At 39.2% G+C, this 20,811-nt stretch overlaps 4 protein-coding genes and 1 long non-coding RNA gene across 5 annotated transcripts in view; all 5 read left to right on the plus strand.

Annotated features, from left to right (window-relative positions):
• LOC146322551 (uncharacterized) overlaps window positions 1–20,811 on the plus strand; it is a 155,187-nt gene that overhangs the window by 103,597 nt on the left and 30,779 nt on the right. The gene's annotated exons all lie outside the window — the stretch shown is intronic.
• Window positions 2,719–3,812, plus strand: LOC146322567 (trace amine-associated receptor 13c-like). Its single transcript, XM_084724583.1, has 2 exons — window positions 2,719–2,894; window positions 2,996–3,812. Exons 1-2 carry the CDS (start codon window positions 2,719–2,721, stop codon window positions 3,810–3,812), a joined length of 993 nt encoding a protein of 330 aa, XP_084580709.1.
• Window positions 5,983–7,095, plus strand: LOC146322568 (trace amine-associated receptor 13c-like). Its single transcript, XM_084724584.1, has 2 exons — window positions 5,983–6,155; window positions 6,279–7,095. The coding sequence occupies exons 1-2, from the start codon at window positions 5,983–5,985 to the stop codon at window positions 7,093–7,095; spliced, it is 990 nt and encodes a 329-aa protein (XP_084580710.1).
• Window positions 12,886–14,076, plus strand: LOC146322569 (trace amine-associated receptor 13c-like). Its single transcript, XM_084724597.1, has 2 exons — window positions 12,886–13,073; window positions 13,260–14,076. The coding sequence occupies exons 1-2, from the start codon at window positions 12,901–12,903 to the stop codon at window positions 14,074–14,076; spliced, it is 990 nt and encodes a 329-aa protein (XP_084580723.1). The 5' UTR covers window positions 12,886–12,900.
• LOC146322570 (trace amine-associated receptor 13c-like) lies at window positions 17,354–19,404 on the plus strand. The gene is made up of 2 exons (XM_084724582.1): window positions 17,354–17,529; window positions 17,686–19,404. The coding sequence occupies exons 1-2, from the start codon at window positions 17,354–17,356 to the stop codon at window positions 18,503–18,505; spliced, it is 996 nt and encodes a 331-aa protein (XP_084580708.1). The 3' UTR covers window positions 18,506–19,404.

A 20,811-nucleotide genomic window follows, 5' to 3' on the forward strand; every position in this document is an offset into this window, starting at 1 on the left:
CTGATGAGGCCCCAGTAGCCAAAACATACAATGCCATACCTCACCCATTGTATGAGGAGGTCAAGAACCACATCCAGGACTTGTTGAACAAAGACTTCATCCGCAGATCCACCTCCCCATATGCAGCTGCAGTTGTTTGTGTGAGGAAGAGAGACAGTAGCCTAAGACTCTGTATTGACAGGGGGCTTAACAAAAAGACAGTCCCAGATAGGCACCCCATACTCCGCATACAGGAGATACTTGATGGACTTGGCAGAAACGCTTGGTTCAGCGTACTGGATCAAGGCAAAGCTTATCATCAAGGAAGTGTTAGTGAGGACTCAAAGAAATTCAGCCTTCACCACCCCATGGGGGCTGTACGAATGGAACAGAATTCCATTTGGACTCACAAATGCACTGTAGCAACTGCTACATGAATGGAAAAGACTGTGTTTCTCAGGATAGTCTGTTGAAGCACAAAACAACAACACATACTTAAATTGTGCCTCCAGAAATGTACAAATAACTTGTATATAAGTACCTTGATTGTGAAATGGAACACTTAAGGATAGAGTGTAGAGTAAACCAGTAAAACAAAGAGTGGACCCAAAATGCAGACTGGAACAGAGGAGGCAGAGTTCAAAAGTAATTTAATACAAGCAAAAACAAAAACTCAGGCTTACTAGATGGGTAGAATTCCCAGACAAATCAAAAACAACGGGAAAACAGACAAAGACAGGAAGTAAAGACTAGACACATGAGGGAGAACCAAGACTACCAAAATAAAACAGGAAATCACCAACAAAAAACAAAATCAATGCCACTACCTTGCTAGGCAGAGATTTTATTGGCCTGGGATGCAAAAAGATATTGACTGTTTCACAATCAAAATCTGTAACCGCAACATCCAGAAAAAACCCACCATGCATAGCAGAGTCCCAGTGTGCCATGTACCTGCAACAGCACCATTCGAAATGGTTTCTATCGACTATCTTCATCTTGAAAAAAGCAAGGTATGAGTATATTTTAATTATCAACAACTTCATTAAGTTCACCCAAGCCTACCCAACTCGTAACAAATCAGGCAAACCATTAGCAGAAAAAAACGATTTTTCTCTCAAATTCGGTTTTCCTGCTAAAATACATGATGATCAAGGCAAAGAATTTGAGAATCAGTTATTCAGACAGCTGCAGAAATACACTGGCATGACCAACTCAAAATTAACCCCCTATCATCCACAAGGGAACCCAGCCGAAAGATTTAATCGTACCTCATTGTCAATGCTGCGGACCTTGGATGAAGAGAAGAAGGAAAAGTGAAGTGACTATGTGAGTAAAGTTGTACATGCTTAGAACTGCACAACCAGTAAGGCAACTGGATATTCTCTTTTCTACTTGCTTTTTGGGAGAAATCCCCATTTGCCAATCGACTTGATCTTTGGAATAAATTAGAAGAATGAAGGAAAGAAAATGAAGGAAGCATATGAAATTGTATCCAAAACCATCAAAAAGACAACAGTAAGAGGAAAAACATATTATGACCAAAAGAGGTTCAGTGCTTTCCCCAGGCGACAGAGTCCTTGTAAGAAATATGACAGAGCATGGGGGACCAGGAAAATTGCGCTCGCATTGAGAGGATCACATACACGTTGTCGTTTCGCAAAAGGGGAAAGACAGCCCAGTCTACGAGGTAAAACCAGAATGTGGCACAGGGAGAAGCAGAATCCTCCATCGCAACATGTTAATGCCATGTAATGCATTGCCACTTCAGGAACCAGTTCAAAGCACTGACAGAGGACAAAACCATGATATTCAAGAAAGAAAGCGGCACAATGAGAATAAAGAAAATGAAACATCAGAGAGTTCAAATAAGGAGGAACATTACTGGGCTCACAGACTGAGACACCATCACCACCAGCCTAGAGAGCAAAATGTGGCACCTCCCATCACTCCTGAAACAGCACCTCAGCCTGAGCTTGATGCTGAAGTAGAGGAGTTCAGGATTGAGACTACACTCCAACACACATGCCTTATGTTTGTAATAGAAGCAGCTAAATGTTGCTATGATTAGTGACCCAACACTCACCCATCTTAGCAATACAGCTCACAATGTTCCAGTGCCACAGCGGGCAGAAAGGGAGACCACACCACGCCACCAACCAGGTCAGCTTCGGAAATGGGCTATAACATGTTAGCAGAACTAATCGTGCAATAAACGGTGAGGTGCCACTCTTAATTCATCAATCAAGAAAAGAGAAAGGTAAACCAGTTATCTTGAGAGGGGCACAAAGGCCAACTCTCTGCTCACACAATTGATAAGTACATAATGGGCTGATCTTTCTTCCCAAAATTGTAAGCTTTCAGTCATCTGAAATATGTGATTTTATGTAACAGTTACTTCTTTTTACTAAAACCATGATCTTTTCCAAAACCTAATCAAGTCGTTTTTGTACCTTTTTCTGCCTGGATAACATATTTGTTATTGCTAACTTGCTGCAGAGTCCTGCACATGAAATACTGATGCTACAGGGATTAAGAATGTGATGATTTGAAAGACAAGAGGACAAGGGAATACAAAATAGAGGAAAGAGGAGGATGAACACAAATTGTCATGAGAGGGAAAGAGGGAGGAGACATTGGACACTGCGAAGGGGGATGACAGAAATAAATCCAATTTGAAAAGCTGTGGTCAGAGAGCTGCCAGTGCTCAAAGCATCTCCCTATCTTCTCCTCTTACTGATGATGGCGGCTTTGGAAGGAACTGATCTCTGCTTCCCACAACTCCTCAACACTTCGTGCAAGAGGCCCAAACGTCCTCACTCTGCAGCCATGCTCATTCATATTTTGCTCTCATTCATCTCTCTGCTTACTGTGACTCTAAACCTGCTGGTAATCATCTCTATCTCACACTACAGGTAAATGTTTGTTTTGTTTCTTTGTCTCTGTCATGGCTTTATTAGCTGGAATAACAATTGATACTACAAATAATAAATATATTGCTTTTTTATCTCTCCAGGCAGCTCCACACTCCCACCAATCTCCTCCTCCTCTCTCTGGCTGTCTCAGATTTCTTTGTGGGCCTACTCATGGTCTTTCAAATTATGCTCATAGATGGCTGCTGGTTTTTGGGTGACGTCGTGTGTGCTGTGTGTTATGTTTTGGACTACACTATTACCTCTGCCTCAATAGGATCCATGATGCTCATATCTGCTGACCGCTTTGTGGCTATTTGTGATCCTCTCCATTATTCCACCAAAGTTACTCAAAAAAGAGTTCAAATCTGTGTTTCTCTGTGTTGGATATGTTCTTTTATCTTTCACACGGTGCGCTTTAAGGATAACTTTATACAACTAGGCAGATATAACTCCTGCGTTGGAGAGTGTGTAGTTGGTATTAGCTATGCTGCAGGACTTGCAGACCTTTTTTTCTCCTTTATCGGTCCTGTCACTGTCATTGTAGTTCTGTATATGAGAGTATTTGTAGTGGCTGTGTCTCAGGCTCGTGCCATGCGGTCCCACATTTTATCCATTACTGTCCAGTGCTCAGTGAAAGTAACTGCTAAGAAATCTGAGATGAAAGCAGCCACTGCTCTTGGTGTTGTTGTAGTTGTGTTTCTAATATGTATCTGCCCATATTTTTGTGTTGTACTTACAGGCCAGGACACCTTAATCAGTGCTTCATCATTTGCCTTTATAATATTTCTGTTCTATTCTAACTCCTGTCTAAACCCTCTGATATATGCTATTTATTACCCCTGGTTCAGAAAATCTATCAGACTCATTGTTACACTTAAGATACTGCAGCTTGACTCCTGTGATTCTAATATCTTGTAGGGTAGGCCTACTGACTTACCAGCCAAATCTGCCCCTTTAACATCCTCAATCCCTCCATCATATATACATTTTTTCTTTTTTCTTTGAAATAATGAGGGAGAGGTTAATTCATTCATCATGTTTGTTGTTAAGCACAGTCACACCTATTTTATTAGTGTTAACTCAGGCTGTTTAAGCAGACAGAATTTAGGTGAGTCAAACTAAATAAAAATAAGATGTTTAATGCAACATCGTGTTTATCAGAACAACAAGCTACTTCTGATCTAGGATTAGAGAGGTGCTTTGTTTTCTCCTGTACTTTTGTGTATAGTATTTTTTGTATACTTTTTCATTTTTGAAATGGAGAATTTATTAAAAGAATGTTTTTACACATTTAAACTCATAACTAACAGCCATAGGAAATGTAAATGTCCGACCTCTGTTTTTCAAATCTGGCCCTTCTGTAAGCCTGCTATATGGGGAGAATGTGACATATACAGACATGCTATTAGCATTTGAGAACACCACATAATAGAAATGTTTTCAAGTAACCACATGCAACATTTTCTATGCAGAATAACACATTTCTTGCTGTTGCTGAGTCAGTGAATTACAAAATCTAATACATATGTGAGAAATGTTTTGTGACAGGAATGTCAATAGTAATTAAATAAGTCACTGTCAATGGGCCTCCATCATGTCACATTATTTCTAGTCCTCCAGTTATGTGTGGTTGAATATCATGTGCATTTGAGTGATACGTACAAGCTCATGACTGTTTTAGTCACAAACCTTGTTTCATTAATGTTGTGAATTAAACTTTACATATGTGTCTTTTCAAAACTGAAGACAGATGTTATTAGTTATACTTTTCCATGTGAATAGCAGCCAAGCAGTGTCATATCCACTAAATGCCCTGGTTAGACATATTATTGCACCTGTAGTGTACAGCTGCTACATAATTCACACTTGCACAAGCATGAAACAGAGAAGAAAAAAGCAACAGTACAAAAGCACATCACCCCCCTTTCTTCTCAATATATACATTTATTTATTTATTTATTTATGGTATAATACATCAATCAGGCATAACATTATGCACTCAAAAAAATGACATGCCCAATTTACTTAACTCAGCTATGTCAACCAGTTCACATAACTAAGTTGAAAAAATGAGATAAAACATAGAGAATTGATTGTTATTAAATACTGTTAAGAAAATCTCACCAAACTATTAATTAAATGCTATGTCATTCAGTTATGTGGAATTAACAAACACATTTTGAAATTACTCAAGACAAGTTTGATTTTACGCAGTTATGTCTGAGTTACTAAATGCAGTTATATTTGATTTATTCAACTTCATTGTGTAGAACCGGTTGACACAACTGAATTAAGGGAATCTAACAAAACAGCTGAGTTGACAAAAAAATAAAATGAGTGATGAAATGTGTAATACACAGTGTTTTTGAGAACTTCAGAAATATTGGCATAAGCCAACAAACTTATGTCTGGAAAACAGACCAAACTACCAAAATGTTCAGTTTACAGTGATAAGAAAACAGGTAGCAGCAACTAGTAACACACCACAATTAAACTTGCAGGCAGGGTTGAATGTGCCCTCACACTTGCGCGCATCAAAATGTGCAGGAGCCATGCGCATTCACTGTCACATATGTGTGAATTTGCGCCTTTGCTTTACATGGCATTCAACTCTCAGTATCAACCAACAGCAAAGATCTGTGTGGGAAGTTTGCCTCAGCAGGTGATGGTACTCCCATGTGTTCACTCATGTTAGTGTGTCATTCCTAAGTGTTCATTCAGTTGCAATTGTGTTTCATTTAGGTAGAAAAGCTGTTAAGGCTTTAGCCGATTTTGTTCCTGTGAAGTTGGTATGAAACACATGAATACATTGCAACATGGTTAACATGAAGAAACATGTTTGGTGGTGGTTGCAAGAAGCACCGTGGCCCCCTGATACAGGGGACACTAGGATCATGAATTAAGAAAAAAGGGAGGAAGGGTAGGTGAGATGAAATACAGGAATAATCATGGTGGAGATCGATGGAAAAGTAATTACAAGTAGCCAGATGGAAAGAAGGGGAGGGATCTGGAGGAAGAAAATAAATGAATCTGAAAGAGCTTCAGGCAAACAGCTAAACGATCAGCTTCTTGTCTCCTCTATCTAAAGATGAAGACCCTTATGGAAGATGAGCTCTGCTTTCCACAACTCCTCAACTCTTCCTGCAAGAAGACTACACTTCATCACTCTGTCTCCATTCTCATTCAAATGATACTGTCCTCCATCTCTTTGCTCACCGTGACTCTCAACCTCCTGGTCATCATCTCCATCTCACACTTTAAGTAGGCTTTTATCAGTTTATGAAACTTGTAGTTGGTAGGAAGAAATGATGGAATCTCAGACTATGAAGGAAAAGTGTCTGAATGATAAATCATGATAAATATATTTCTCTCTTATTTCTCCAGGCAGCTCCACACTCCCACCAACCTCCTCCTTCTCTCTCTGGCTGTCTCAGATTGCTTGGTGGGCCTCCTCATGTTCTTTCAAATTGTCCTCACAGACGGCTGCTGGTTCCTCGGTGATATCATGTGTGTTGTGTATAGTATTTCAAACTATATTATTACCTCTGTCTCAACAGGAACCATGGTGCTCATATCAGTTGACCGCTATGTGGCCATTTGTGACCCTATGCATTATTCCACTGAAGTCACTCAGAAAAGAGTTCAGTTCTGCATTTGTCTGTGTTGGATGAGTTCTATTTTCTTTCACAGTCTGCTGCTCAAGGACAACCTGGAACAACCAGGAAGGTATAACTCCTGCTTTGGAGAGTGTGTGATTTTTGTTGATTATTTTGCAATACTTGCTGATCTGTGTTTGTCCTTTATTGGTCCTGTCGCTGTCATTGTTGTTTTGTACATGAGAGTATTTCTTGTTGCTGTGTCTCAGGCTCGTGCCATGAGGTCCCACATCGAAGCTGTCACACGCCAGTGTTCAGTGAAAGTAACTGCTAAGAAATCTGAGATGAAAGCAGCAGGGATTCTTGGTGTTGTTGTAGTTGTATTTCTAATATGTGTCTGCCCATATTTCTTTGTTGCATTTACAGTCCAGGACACCTCAACCCATGCTTTATCCACTAACTTTATAATACTATTTATGTACTATTTTAATTCCTGCCTAAATCCTCTAATCTATTCGTTTTTCTATGCCTGGTTCAGAAAATCTATCAAACTCATTGCTACACTTCAGATACTGCAGACTGACCATGATTACAGCATCCTGTAGGGAGAAAATGTGACAGAAGGGATGCTGTTGGTATTTTGTGGACCAATATACAGCAATCTTGTTACATTTCTTCATATTATTGAGTCAATGAATTTCAAAATCTAAATATCTAAGAAAACTTGAAAAGGGATTCCTTTCATGTTTTGTGACAGGAACATGTTGAGATTGAAGGAGTCAGTCCTCACAAGTAAATAACCGCAAATGCCACTGGCTTTGCTAAAAGACTTAGAAAGTGTATTTTGAAATGGGACTGAAACTTTGTGCAATGCTAGGTCTTTATAAAAAGTAGTTAATGTATTTAATCCTTGCACAGCTGATGCGCACTGAATGTTTTTTGTTGTTGTTTTAAGCACCTTAATTGCATTTTAAGCATCCTAAGCTGTACGTTTGCCAGTCATAATTTATGTTTTGTGCATGTGACCATAAGCCGTCACTGCATGGTGTGGGGCACAAAGCATGGTGTTTGGTGCTTGCGACTGTAGGCCACCATTGTAAGGCGCAGGGTGCTAAGCAATTTCTTGTGTGTGTTGTTGTCGCTATTTCATGCCAATTGCTGTGTGAATGAAAGAATGAAGGAGGGCATATTTTTGTATTATTATTATTATTATTATTATTATTATTATTATATTTTGAATTAGAGGTATTTTTCATAATCTTAGTTCCCCAAAAACTTGAGACAACATTTGTTTTTGTTTGTAATGGGATCTTATATATTAATAATGTTTAATCAGTTCAAATTGTTATTCCTTAGTTCATATAGAGCACAATGAGAGACTTTGACAAGATACGTTCTAGTTTTTATGCTTAATTATTCCAAATTAGTATCTTGACTGTGACTTCTATAGACCCACTATAGGTCAGGAGTTTTTTGGGACTTACTTGGAGTAAGTGAGCCTGAATACTTGAGTTTGAGCCTGGATACTTTTGGACATTTGATGGCAAGCTACAGCCCAGCAGAGTGGAACTAGAAACTGACTGGACTTTGTCCACACACAACCAATGCACTCAACAGCCCAGTAGGATGAATGATTGCAATTTCAACAGTTGTATGAACTGAACTATCAGCTGGTTCTAAACAAGTGCTGGACACCAGGAATGATTTCAGATTAGTGACTAAAGAAACAAAGAAGGTCTAATTGAACTTGTGAGTCGAATTATTTGGCAAACTATAACTGAGTTTACAATTTTTTTCTACTTTTGTCATTAACTTTTCATTAAAAGGAAGAGTTCATCCTTCCAAGGCTTCAGCCTTCCTCGTCAAGCAAACACTTATATTTCCACCTATGGGAAGTCTGCCTCTCCCTCTCCCTTATCCTCCATCTTTTGTTTACCTTTCTGGCCAACAGCTGACCTGATCTGCCCTGCTGTCTGTACACGTCATTAGATAGTCTACGTAGGCCACAAAGTAAATCAGTAACTCACAATTACTTGAAAATATAACTGTATTATAATTACTGTTTCCAAACTTGTAATCCCTTACACTAGTCTTCGCAGTCATGGTGACCTTGACCTTTGACCACCCTCCGCATTAATCAGTTCATCCTTGAGTCCAGGTGAATGCTTGTACCAAATTTGAAGAAATTCCCTCCAAGCGTTTCTGAGATATTTCATTCACAAGAGTGGGATGTTCCAAAAACATAATGCCTCTGACCATGGCTGTATGTCACCATCATAGAGTCATAAAAATGGGTTCTTAAAAATTCTAAATCATAGTGGTCCTTGAGTATTCAGTCATGAATGGGCATAAGAAAGATTAGGTCAATAAGTCATATATGAAATTATAACTTACCTATAGGCTACATACATTATTCTATTTTTGATTATATATAAGGCCACTGAAGAAACAATAAAAGGAGGAGCAGAGGCAACATGACAACAATGTAAAAATGAAAATGATGTTTTTGAGCTGACTGATCTAAGATATGTAGGCAGACTATGCCAGAGCATTTATGGGCTTAGGAGCTTAGAAAGGCAATAAGATATTCTGAGCCAACAATAAATATTATGTAATGCAACTGGCAAGGCAAACTGCATTACTTAAGAATGTAATTGGTCATAAAGATTTGTTTTTGAAGGACATAAAGCTTTCTGAAGTTAAAATGATATATTGGAACAAACGATAATACAGTTTAAAATGTAGAGTTTTGTTAACAAGAGCCATTCATCAAAATTTGTTGTTTGTGTATGAACCTTAATGAAAATCATTTTTCATACCAAGAGACAGGGAAATATAAATAAAGAATAGATAGACATACATATTATATAAACAATGGGAGTGTGTTCACTTTAGCTTAAAGAAAGTGCCTCAATGTATATCAGTCTATGACCAGCCTTTACATAACACAGGCTAGTGATGGGTAGTTAACAAAAGGAAATCTGACCATATGGAAAGTCAGAACACCAGCATTTCTTTTAATGAAGTAACAGTGCTAATCACAAACTGCCCAACAGGCAAAATTGTCTAAACAAGCACTTTCCTGAGAAAGAACACCTGTGTGACTTGTTAAAAAATGGGAAACATTCCTAAAATATATGTATTGATTCTAGACACTATTTCCCAGGGAAAATTTGTAAAGTGAAAAATGGGAGAGTGAGGACAATTTCAGCCTTAAGTTTTAATGACAGTGTCATGAAAGTTGTTTTTAATAAAAAAATGCATGGTTATTAATTCATAACAGAAATGATTAATGTGCATTACTAACTGTGTGTACTCCAACTAACAGAATGATGTAGTAACTATTACATAGAATTTAAATTACCTGATTTTGTTGTGTAACAGGCCCTAATGACACATTATAATGTTGAAAAACATGTAGTCTTTTAACTGTAATGTTTTAAAACTTCAGCCCAGTTAAAATTTATATATTTTATATTATATGTCATTTCACATGCAAATTGTGAATTGGGCTCATGGTTTTGTAATTATAATCAAAATTACAAATGCTTCAGTACATTAAAGCATTAATTATTAAAACTTATTAAAGGTACATGCACTTGAACCAATGGTCAATGATGTTTCCTGAGGTCACTGAGTCACATCTTTCAACATCACATGACCTTGCCCAGGTGATCCAGGTGTGGTTGATCAGGCCACAGCTTGTGTTTAGATGGCTATTCACTAGTCCACATGGACCTCTTCCCTGGATCCAGAGCCACTTTGAGGCTTTCTTCAGTGGTGTTCTTGATTGGTCCTCGCCAGTCCTGGGATGCCCAGCAAACTTTGTGTGAGTGCCCCATGAATCCTCTGTAGCCACAATAGGCGTCCATCTTGCCAGCTGCACATGCTTTCTTTTGTGAGCCATCTCCATACCATGCCCCAACAGCAGTATAGTGATGTTTTGGTGATCCCTGAGACTGGTGCTGACAATGTTATAGAGGAATCTCAGCTGTTTTCCCAGGTCCACCAAGACCTGACCATCCTGAGCAGTCACCCTGATGCTATCTTATGGCCTGCTTGTGGCTGGTCTTCTGCACTGACAAATGTAATTGCTCAGGTTGTAGTGATTATTCAGCTACTGATACCCTGACTCCCCTTTGCCCCAGGCTGAGGCTTCCCCTTTGCTGGGCTGGGCAATATGTCATAGACTGCTAGAATCAGTAAAGTGATGCACTGCTGTTCTGCCTTAGATTCACCTGGTCAATGGTTTGCTTGCACCTTGTCCAGGTCTTATGCTGACTAATACTAGCAGCTCATCTCAACCTCCCTTACTCCAATCCAGCTCTCACCTCCTCCTTAATCAGCCTTCACTTTTTCTAACCCTTACTTACCTTGTACCACAGCGTTGTGAAAGTTCCCAAGCCTGCCACTACTGCCCCAAGGCTGTGTGGCACAGTCATGAATCCACTTCCAGCACAGCTTCCTCAGCTCGCCACTTCCTTCCAGTCTTTGCCACTACTCCTACCTGGGCCAACTTCAGGTCACTTGAGTCCTTGTATACTATCATCGCCATTGTCTGTATCACGTTAAACTCCTGTTCCAAAGATTTTAAGGAAAACTGGAGCTTTGTGTTGTTCTTGTAGAAGGAGATTTTGCCTAGGCTTCAGGGCAACCCCACCCATCTCCCGAGACAGCTGTTGACCTTTCTCTCCAACATCTCTGCAGTCAAGATGGGGGACCTATAGCAGTCGGGCCAGTTCCTGGCAGGTTGACTAGACAGATGTGGAGTCCTTGAGGCTGCTGTCAAAAACCATGCCCAAAGATGGTGCAGTCTATAATTTTCTCAACCTCCAGATTGTGCCAATCATCTTGGACTGGATGCACTAATCTTATACAAGTTTGAGGAGGATGAAGCCACACGCATTGGTACAGTATAGCCAAAGCACCATGAGATCACCCTGAATCAGATGATTCTCTTGGAATCCTTCTTCTTCGGTGGACCCCATCAGCAAATCTCCACTGCCGTGCCACCTTTCCTCTTTTCCTGATGACTCTCAGGATCTTTCAGTGTCATTTTAAGAGAAACGGGCAGTTCTTGTAAAACTTTCATGGGACTCCACTGGGTCTAGGGGCTTGCATTCCTCACGACCTCCTGAAATCTTCTTCTCACTGGCTTCTGTGCATTGCTTTTTGCCTTAGCTTCTCCCAGGTCTTGGGGATCTTCACTGCCTTCTTTTCATGGTGTGGGGTGTTTCAGCTGGCCTCTTCTTTTCTGTGCCAAACCTCTCCAGGGTTAGACTGATGGTGATTGTTGTCATTGCCTGCAGCCTGAGTTCCTCTTCTCTCTTTGTCGAGGCTTTGAACACCTTAACAACATCCAAATGGAACTACTTGTCTTGCAGGCCTGTGGCCACTTGATTTGAACCTCTGCCAGGGGCAAATTCAGAGGGACTAGTTGTGCTGCAAGGAGGCTCTAGGTTCACAAGCTCCATGAGTCAATTTTTAGCTTTATTTAGATTTCCTTGCAGTATGCAGTTTGACTCACCGACCCTCCCTGCCCCGGGTGGTCTTTCAAAACTGTAAAACATCTCTTTAAGAGTCACCAGCCTCTTCCAGGTCATCAATCAGTCTGTTCCTGTTCACCACTGGTTTCAATAGCATAATGATTCTTTAAAATACATCTTCTGATACCCCTAAACACACCACCAGTGATGTATCCAGGGGTCATTGGGTGGTTCGGGTCTTTCAACCTGAAACACTGAAAAAAAGAAAGCTTTGGTTGGCCATGTAACCTAGGGGTGTAGGGCACCAACCATTAAGGGCAATGAAGTGATGCAACATACATCCAACTCTGAAACGGGTGGTGAAGGCCCAAACAACTGACCCATCAATTTAAAATCATTAATAGCATGAAGTTTCAACATGCCCTCACATCATGAGCAAAACTAGGTTCATGGCATAACAGTAACTGGGATCTGTACTCCGCATTCCCTTGTTTTGATCAGATATGGAGTCAACACAGTGACCTTATATTTTGACATTGAAAATATAATTTGGCAAAGTGTAAAAAGAAACACTGATATTGGAACAATGTGTTCTCAATAATTACCAATAATTACCTATACAAAAATGCAACTGTGTTGTTCTTTGCTGTTCCACAATACAGAGCAGCATGGAAATTGTCATTTCATGTTAAAAAAAATGGAGAATAAGGGAAGGGGTGATGTAATAAAGAGGACAGCCTGATGAAAGTAGATGAAGTGATTAAAGAGGAAATAAGTTTAGTCACTGCTAGTGAAAAAAAATGTCACTAATGGGGGAAAAAGGGAGGAGGGATATGGAGGAAAAAGAGATAAAGCACTTGCATGACAGAGAGTTTCAGACAGAGGGCTGACAGAGCGCAGCAGCTTCTCAGCACTTTTCTGAAGATGCGAACCTTAGAAGAAGAGGAACTCTGTTTTCCACAATTCCTAAATTCCTCCTGTAGAAGAACCACACATTCTCACTCTGCATCCATGCTCACTTACATCACACTGTCCTCCATCTCTTTGCTCACTGTGACTCTCAATCTGCTGGTCATCATCTCCATCTCACACTTCAAGTAGGTTTATATTTTATCAATTTATGAAACTGATAGCTGTACAAAAAGAAATGTTGTCATTTACTATGAATGAAGACTTTTGTGTTTCTACATTATGTTTTTTCTTTCAGGCATGACTTTTGTCTGCTGGAATGACAATACTATAAATAACAATAAACATTGTTTTGTTTTGTTTTATCTCCACAGGCAGCTCCACACTCCCACCAACCTCCTCCTTCTCTCTCTGGCTGTCTCAGATTGCTTGGTGGGCCTCATCATGCTCTTTCAAATTGTCCTCATAGACGGCTGTTGGATCTTCAGTGACCTAATGTGTGCTTTGTATTATGTTTTGGACTACATTATTACCTCTGCCTCAATAGCAAACATGGTGCTCATATCGGTTGACCGCTATGTGGCTATTTGTGACCCTATGCATTATTCTACCAAAGTAACTCTAAAAAGAGTTCAGTTCTGCATTTGTCTGTCTTGGGTGTGTTCTGCTCTCTGTCACAGTCTGCTGCTAAAAGATAACCTGGAACAACCAGGAAGGTATAACTCCTGCTTTGGTGAGTGTGTGATTGTTATTGATTATGTTGCAGGACTTGCAGACCTCTTTCTGTCCTTTATTGGTCCTGTTGCTGTCATTGTGGTTCTGTATATGAGAGTATTTGTGGTGGCTGTGTCTCAGGCTCGTGCCATGAGGTCCCATATTGAAGCTGTCACACTCCAGTGCTCAGTGAAAGTAACTGCCATGAAATCTGAGATGAAAGCAGCCAGGACTCTTGGTGTTGTTGTAGTTGTGTTTCTTATATGTGTCTGCCCATATTTTTGTGTTGCACTTTCAGGCCAGGACACCTTACTCAATGCTTCCACTTCTGCCTTTGTCATATGTCTGTTCTATTTCAACTCATGTCTAAACCCTATGATCTACGCCTTTTTCTATGCCTGGTTCAGAAGATCTATCAAATTCATTGTTACACTTAAGATACTGCAGCCTGATTCCTCTGATACCAACATACTGTAAAGAGAGAATGTGTGATGTAAAAAAAAGGTAATTTATTGTCTTGAGACAACAAAAAGAAATCTTCGTGCTTCATGAACATATAACCCATATAGAGAAAATTAAAATCAGAACACAATGGGATAAAATATACACACAATATGTGCAGTTAGTTATATACATATATGCATACATAGACACATACACAGAATATAGCAATGTTAAAAAATATAGCAGTGCTGTTAGGTAATCAACATAATAGTTCCATGCAAAGACATATATGTTATAATATTTATAGTCTGTTACACTCTATCCACAGGGAAGACAGATTCAGTCTTGAGTTGTAATATCAGTACGTGGACACACACACACACACACACTGTGTGTGTGTGCAAATTACTAACTCAGAATATCATTTTGAATTAATAATTTTGCGCACAACTACTAACAGAACAATATAGTAACTGAAAAGGATTTTAATGTATTCATTTTAGTCTAAGTACATACAATACATTAAAATGTTCACTATATTTAGCTCAGTTAAAACCTAGACCACCTTAGATGTCATTTCACATGCAAATCATGAAACTAGATTCACTAATTACTGGTTAGGGATTATTGTATCCCAAATTACAAATACCTCAGTACACTAACACGTTAAAAAAAAAAAAGCTTAGGTTGCACTGGTAGCGTATGGGTTCATCTCTCTGTATTGTCAACTGTATAATAATTTTTCCTATAATGGTAGAAAATTATTATGTTAATGGAACACTATGTAAATTGTGCATTCAAAAATGAGTACTGCACACAAAATAGCGAGTAGGAGCCATAGATGGCATGCAAAATAGATTGAATCCTCATTCAATGTACAGTCTATGTTTCAGTGAAATGTTTCAAAATCTCCTCCCCACACTTGAGTGAGCTCAGACAGGCTGCAGGAACAAAATCATAATCATAATTTGACAGTAACAAGCAAGAAGTCCTACACTGGAAGCTGATCAGCTCTATATAACTGTCAGTTGTCTGTCCATACGCAAGCCCATTATCCTGACAGTAAAAGCCTACTCATACTGATATTCTGGAGTTTGAGTTCACTGACTGTCTGCCTTCTGCCTACCAGGCTCCATTAACATTTCTTGTTGAGAACCGGTTCCCAGTGATTCAGTTCCTTGGAATCATTTGCCAATTTTGTAAACGATTCCCTTATCGATTCCAGTGGGCGCAAATGACGTCTGAGGACTTCCTGACTAACAGACCCCAGCATGTCAGAATGGGCACCTCCACATCCTCCACCATCGTCCTCAATGCTGGTGTTCCTCAGGGCTGTGTCCTGAGTCCAGTCTTGTACACACTGTACACTCATGACTGCGTCGCTACTCATGGCTCCAACACCCTCATCAAGTTTGCGGATGATACAACCGCCCTGGGGCTCATCAACAATGGTGACGAGGTACCATACAGGGAGGAGGTCCAAGCACTGGCGGCCTGGTGCAGTGACAACCACCTCAAGCTCAGCACCAAGAAGACAAAAGAAGTCATCATTGATTTCCGGAAGTCGAGGACCACACTGCACTCAGGCCTGAGCATCAATGGGGAGGAAGTGGAAGGGGTCACCAGCTTTAAGTTTCTTGGCCTGCACATCTCAGAGGACCTGGGCTGGACAGTGAACACCAACCACATCATCAAAAAGGACCAGCAGCGTCAGAAGATGAGCATGTTGCCTCAGTCGAACGGAAACCCTGGCTCGTCTGCCTCTCCTTCTCTGTTCAGACCTGGACCTTGGTCAGACAGTTCATAAAAAAGTGTTAAATCTGGAGTGAGAAGATGTTAAGAAGTGTGTCTCTTTTGTCAGTTATCCTGACGGCTTGTTTGTTGTTGTTGTTACCATCCATTTCATATGTGAGAGCAGCAGAAGTGTCAGAGAAAACTTGGCTGATGTTATTTAATTAAACTAAGCAGTAAAGAACCTAAAACTAGCAAAAACTAACAAAAAGAACGTATGCTAACCTAAAGAACATAAAACTTACCTTCAAAAAACCTAAAGTCATCTTGGTTAACTGGTGAAACATCTCCCTCTGTGGACCCCTAAGGGTCAATTCTGGGCAAATATTTAATCCTGCCTTTTGGACATTAAGAGCTGCATTTCACAAAACTTTCTCAAACTATATGAGAATGAACTAAATTTAAATTACTAAACTAAATTTTACTGCTTGCTCCGACCAATAGTATGCCTGATAAAAAGTCAGATCTTGGAAGCTTGGCATCTAATGTGAAGCCCTCTCCTTGCAACCTTGGCATGATTTTATAATCAGATCTGTCCTTTGAGAGCCAAATCACAAAAGTTGTTCAAACCTGCTTTCCTCAACTGTGGACCATCACTAAAAGTAAGTCATTCTCATCCCATGTGGAAATCATGCTTTAATTTCATCACACCTTGAATATTGCAATGCTCCTTTATTCTGGTCTCAGTCAGAAAGCCATCTCTCACCTCAAATAAAAAAGGCCTGTCTTCACCGGTTGCCTGCAGGTTTTAGAGCAGATTTTAAGATTCTATTGCTGACTTTTAAAGCTCTCCAGGGCCTTTGGCCTAATTACAATTCCAAATTACTTGTCCCCTGTGAGCCTGTATGTAATTTGAGATCCTCAGCTAGTCTTGCCTTGTCACAAAAGGTGACAGGTCTTTTGTAATATGGGCCCCTCACTTATTGAATTTCCTACCTGAGAACATCAGGCTCAAAATCTGTGTCCTCTTATCAATCTCTCAAAAATCTTTTTATTTATAGAAGGGCCTTCCTATAGTGAACATTTAATTTGTTTTATTTATTTGACTGTTGCTCTATGAATGCATTGTGTAATCCTGCCTTTCGTTTGAATCATTAAATGTTTATAACAATTTGCCCTGTTGTGAAGCATTTTGTAACTGTTTTGACATGTGCTATGTAAATAAAGTTTTTTAATCTTTTCTGTGTACTTTGAAAGTAGGTTATTTTATTTGTTTCTTTGAAGACATGGGGCCAAGACAGTTAGTTTTTGCAGTGACAAAAATGGTATTTAAAATAAAAACCTGAACTGAAAAAGGAGTCACTGGCATTCTATCACTTATTTTCAAAAAGTTGTATTGGCACTGAAACAAGTATTAGTGCTGAAAAAAAATCTTAAAGCTCAGTCACTGCTACTGAAAAACAAATTCACTAGAGGAACAGAGGGAGGAGGAGGGAGAAAACAAATTAATCAGTTATATGACAGAGAGCTTCAGGTATATATCTGACTGAGCTCAGCAGTTTCTCGTCTTCTCTCCCTAATGATGAAGACCTTTGAACAAGATGAATTCTGCTTTCCACAACTCCTCAACTCCTCTTGCAAAAAGACCACACGTCCTCACTCTGTATCCATGCTCACTAACATCACACTGTCCTTCATTTCTGTGCTCACTGTGACTCTCAACCTGCTGGTCATCATCTCCATCTCACACTTCAAGTAAACAAATATTTTATCAGTTTTCCTGAAACTTGTAACTGGTAGGAAGAAATGTTTCAATCTCAAACTGTGAATGAAATTTATATGAAGGCTTTTATCTGTTGAAATGGTTGTACAACAGATAATAATAATTATATTGCTCTCTTATTTCTCCAGGCAGCTCCACACTCCCACCAACCTCCTCCTTCTCTCTCTGGCTGTCTCAGATTGTTTGGTGGGCTTCCTCATGTTCTTTCAAATTGTCCTCAGTCTAGACGGCTGCTGGTACCTTGGTGACCTCATGTGTGTAGCATGTTATGTTTTAGGTTATATTATTACCTCTGTCTCAATAGGAACCATGGTGCTCATATCAGTTGACCGCTATGTGGCTATTTGTAACCCTCTTTATTATTCTACCAAAGTCACTCAAAAAAGAGTTCAGTTCTGCATTTGTCTGTGTTGGGTGTGTTCTGCTCTTTTTCACATTCTGCTCCTGAAGGATAACCTGAAACAACCAGGAAAGTATAACTCCTGCTTTGGTGAGTGTGTGATTGTTGTTGATCATATTGCAGGACTTGCAGACCTTTTACTGTCCTTTATTGGTCCTGTTGCTGTCATTGTGGTTCTGTATATGAGAGTATTTGTGGTGGCTGTGTCTCAGGCTCGTGCCATGAGGTCCCACATTGAATCTGTCACATGTCGGTGCTCAGTGAAAGTAACTGCTAAGAAATCTGAGATGAAAGCAGCCAGGACTCTTGGTGTTGTTGTAGTTGTGTTTCTAATATGTGTCTGCCCATTCTTTTGTGTTACACTTACAGGCCAAGACTCCTTGCTCAGTGCTTCAGCATCTGCCTTTGTCTTATTCCTCTTCTATCTTAATTCATGTATAAATCCTCTGATCTATACGTTTTTCTATGCCTGGTTCAGAAAATCTATCAAATTCATTGTTTCTCTTGAGATACTGCAGCCTGACTCCTGTGATACCAACATAATGTAAAGAGCTGTAAATAATGTGACATTTTCAGTGTATGAAAATATATTTCATCACATAATTGAATTAGTGAATTACAAAATTTAAGTGTATTAGAAAATGGATAAAGGGCCTTTCATGTTTTGTGATTACAATATGGGAAAACAGATTGAATGAGACAGTCTCTCTGACCCTTTTGCCGTTCATTTGAAGTTTTCCATAATTTGTCTCCCTCTCTTGTTTTGTTACAGCAGTGAAATATACTTTAATATTATGTGCATTTGAGTGACACTTAAAAATACTGTTCTAGTGGCAGATCCTGTTTCACATACAGTGTGAGTTAATCATGTATTCCTCCAAAACCGAAGGCAGAAATTAACAGTTAGTCTTTTCTGTATGAACAAGGGTAAAACAAAGTGTCATAGCTACTTATAGCCCTGGTTAGACACATTATAACACTGCATAGTACATAAGTCCTATTCATAAGCATGGAACAGAAACAGGCATGGAACAGAGAGGGGAAAATGTAAATTCAACCTGAAGAGAATAGTTGGATTTAACCCCTTTGTAGTCACCAACACTGTGATTAGTAACTGTAATTTAATGACATTTTTGTCTCAGTAACCGCAACAAATTACAATCAAATTAATTTAGTAATATAGTTACATCTACAGTAATCAGTTACTCTCCAGCACTGCTAGTATCCTATTATTTGTGTAGACCTTACTCATATTTAGCATATGAATTCTTGAGTTATGGACAAAAACATGTTTTGTGAGCTCACATTGACCTTTGATTTTTGATCACCAGAATCTCATCAGTTCATCCTTGAGTCCAAGTGGATGCTGGATGATCAAATTTGCAGAACTATCCGAGTGTTGAAGCATTCTTGAGATATCACATTCATTAGAGTGGGACAGGGAATAGGATGACCCAAAAATGTAATGCTTTAGGCCGCTGCTGTCACTGGTGTAGAGTCATTAAAAAAAATCCCAGTGGAAAAGTTGTCATTGATTCGACTGATCTAAGCTATGTAGGCAGACTGTTTCTGAGCATTTATGGGTTTAGAAACTTAGCAGGGTAATAAGGTGCCAGAACTATTATTCTGAGCCATCCAACACTGAATATATGTAACGCAGTTGATAAGTCAAACTGCTTTGAATGTTATCTGTTGAAAAAAGAAACGTTTTGGAGCACATAAACCTTAGGATATGTTGCAACAAACAATAAAGCACTAAATAAAATGAGGAGATTCATAAACAAAAGCCAGTGGTCACAGTTTGTTGTTCATGGATGAATCCCTAATGAAAAATCTTCTTCATACCAATGACTTTAGCTTAAAGAAAATGCTTCACCGTATACTAGTCACTGATCAGCCTTTACATAACACAGGTCTTAGCTGGCTCATGATAAGAATTCACATAATCACCAGTCATATGAAGTCAGACAATTTCATTTTTGAGTACAGTAATGTGATGGTTGGAGCACCTTTATCAAGCAAGAACATTTCTGGCCTCAGTAAAAGTCAAACCCCAGCTTTTCTTTTGGTGAGGTAATAGTGCTAATCACAAAATACACACAAGGCAAACTCATCTGCACAAGCACACAATTTCCTGAGAGCACTAATTATCCATACACACCTGTGTGAGTTGATATAAAACGGGAAAGATGTCATTACAAGAATAAAAATAATTGCCCAAAAAGGATTTATAGATTGTTCTACTACTCCCCAGGGCAAATTTCTAAGTTGAAAAATTTTCAATGACCGTATATGGAAGTTGATTTTACACATAAATGCATTATTATTAATTCACAAAAGAAATTATTAATGTGCACTAAAAACTGTCTTCACAGCAACTAACAGAACATTATAGTAACTCAATAGTGCTGCCCCCGAGTCTCCTCTTCCTGAATGTTAGAGATTAGGGAATGTTAGAAACTACCAGGGCCTCTGAACCATGAACTTTGGGGCTCTGCTACCTTCCACCAACCCCAAAAATAAAAAAAAGTCTACTATTTAAAAATCATTCAATTACTGCTTCTCATTCTCAGTAAGTCAACACTTACTTTACCAGTTCTTCTTTGTTTAAACCAGTCTGACAGTATCCAAAAAAGTTGCATAATAAACTAATGATAGGTTGTTGTGCTCGAGTTGGAAAAATTATTCCAAAGCAATGTTTACAAAAACTATGCAGTGGTCCACAAAAAAGTAGTAGTATGCAGTATGCGGTATGCATTGTTGTAAGTTATAGATGGGGACCCAACAACTTCAAACGTCGTTTCACATTTTAAGTCGCACAAAGATAAGCTGATGTTCTGTTATCAAAATGACA

This window comes from Lutjanus erythropterus, chromosome 8 (assembly GCF_056507025.1).
Source record: "Lutjanus erythropterus isolate fLutEry1 chromosome 8, fLutEry1.hap2, whole genome shotgun sequence".
Taxonomy (NCBI): Eukaryota; Metazoa; Chordata; class Actinopteri; order Lutjaniformes; family Lutjanidae; genus Lutjanus; species Lutjanus erythropterus.

What these genes read in the sequence shown, in the direction of transcription:
- LOC146322567 (XM_084724583.1), top strand. Translation starts at nt 2,719, where the DNA reads ATGATGGCGGCTTTGGAAGGAACTGATCTCTGCTTCCCACAACTCCTC. An exon ending in ATCTCTATCTCACACTACAG is followed by an intron (nt 2,895 to 2,995) that starts GTAAATGTTTGT and finishes TTATCTCTCCAG; the next exon opens with GCAGCTCCACACTCCCACCA.
- LOC146322568 (XM_084724584.1), top strand. Translation starts at nt 5,983, where the DNA reads ATGAAGACCCTTATGGAAGATGAGCTCTGCTTTCCACAACTCCTCAAC. An exon ending in ATCTCCATCTCACACTTTAA is followed by an intron (nt 6,156 to 6,278) that starts GTAGGCTTTTAT and finishes TTATTTCTCCAG; the next exon opens with GCAGCTCCACACTCCCACCA.
- LOC146322569 (XM_084724597.1), top strand. Translation starts at nt 12,901, where the DNA reads ATGCGAACCTTAGAAGAAGAGGAACTCTGTTTTCCACAATTCCTAAAT. An exon ending in ATCTCCATCTCACACTTCAA is followed by an intron (nt 13,074 to 13,259) that starts GTAGGTTTATAT and finishes TTATCTCCACAG; the next exon opens with GCAGCTCCACACTCCCACCA.
- LOC146322570 (XM_084724582.1), top strand. Translation starts at nt 17,354, where the DNA reads ATGATGAAGACCTTTGAACAAGATGAATTCTGCTTTCCACAACTCCTC. An exon ending in ATCTCCATCTCACACTTCAA is followed by an intron (nt 17,530 to 17,685) that starts GTAAACAAATAT and finishes TTATTTCTCCAG; the next exon opens with GCAGCTCCACACTCCCACCA.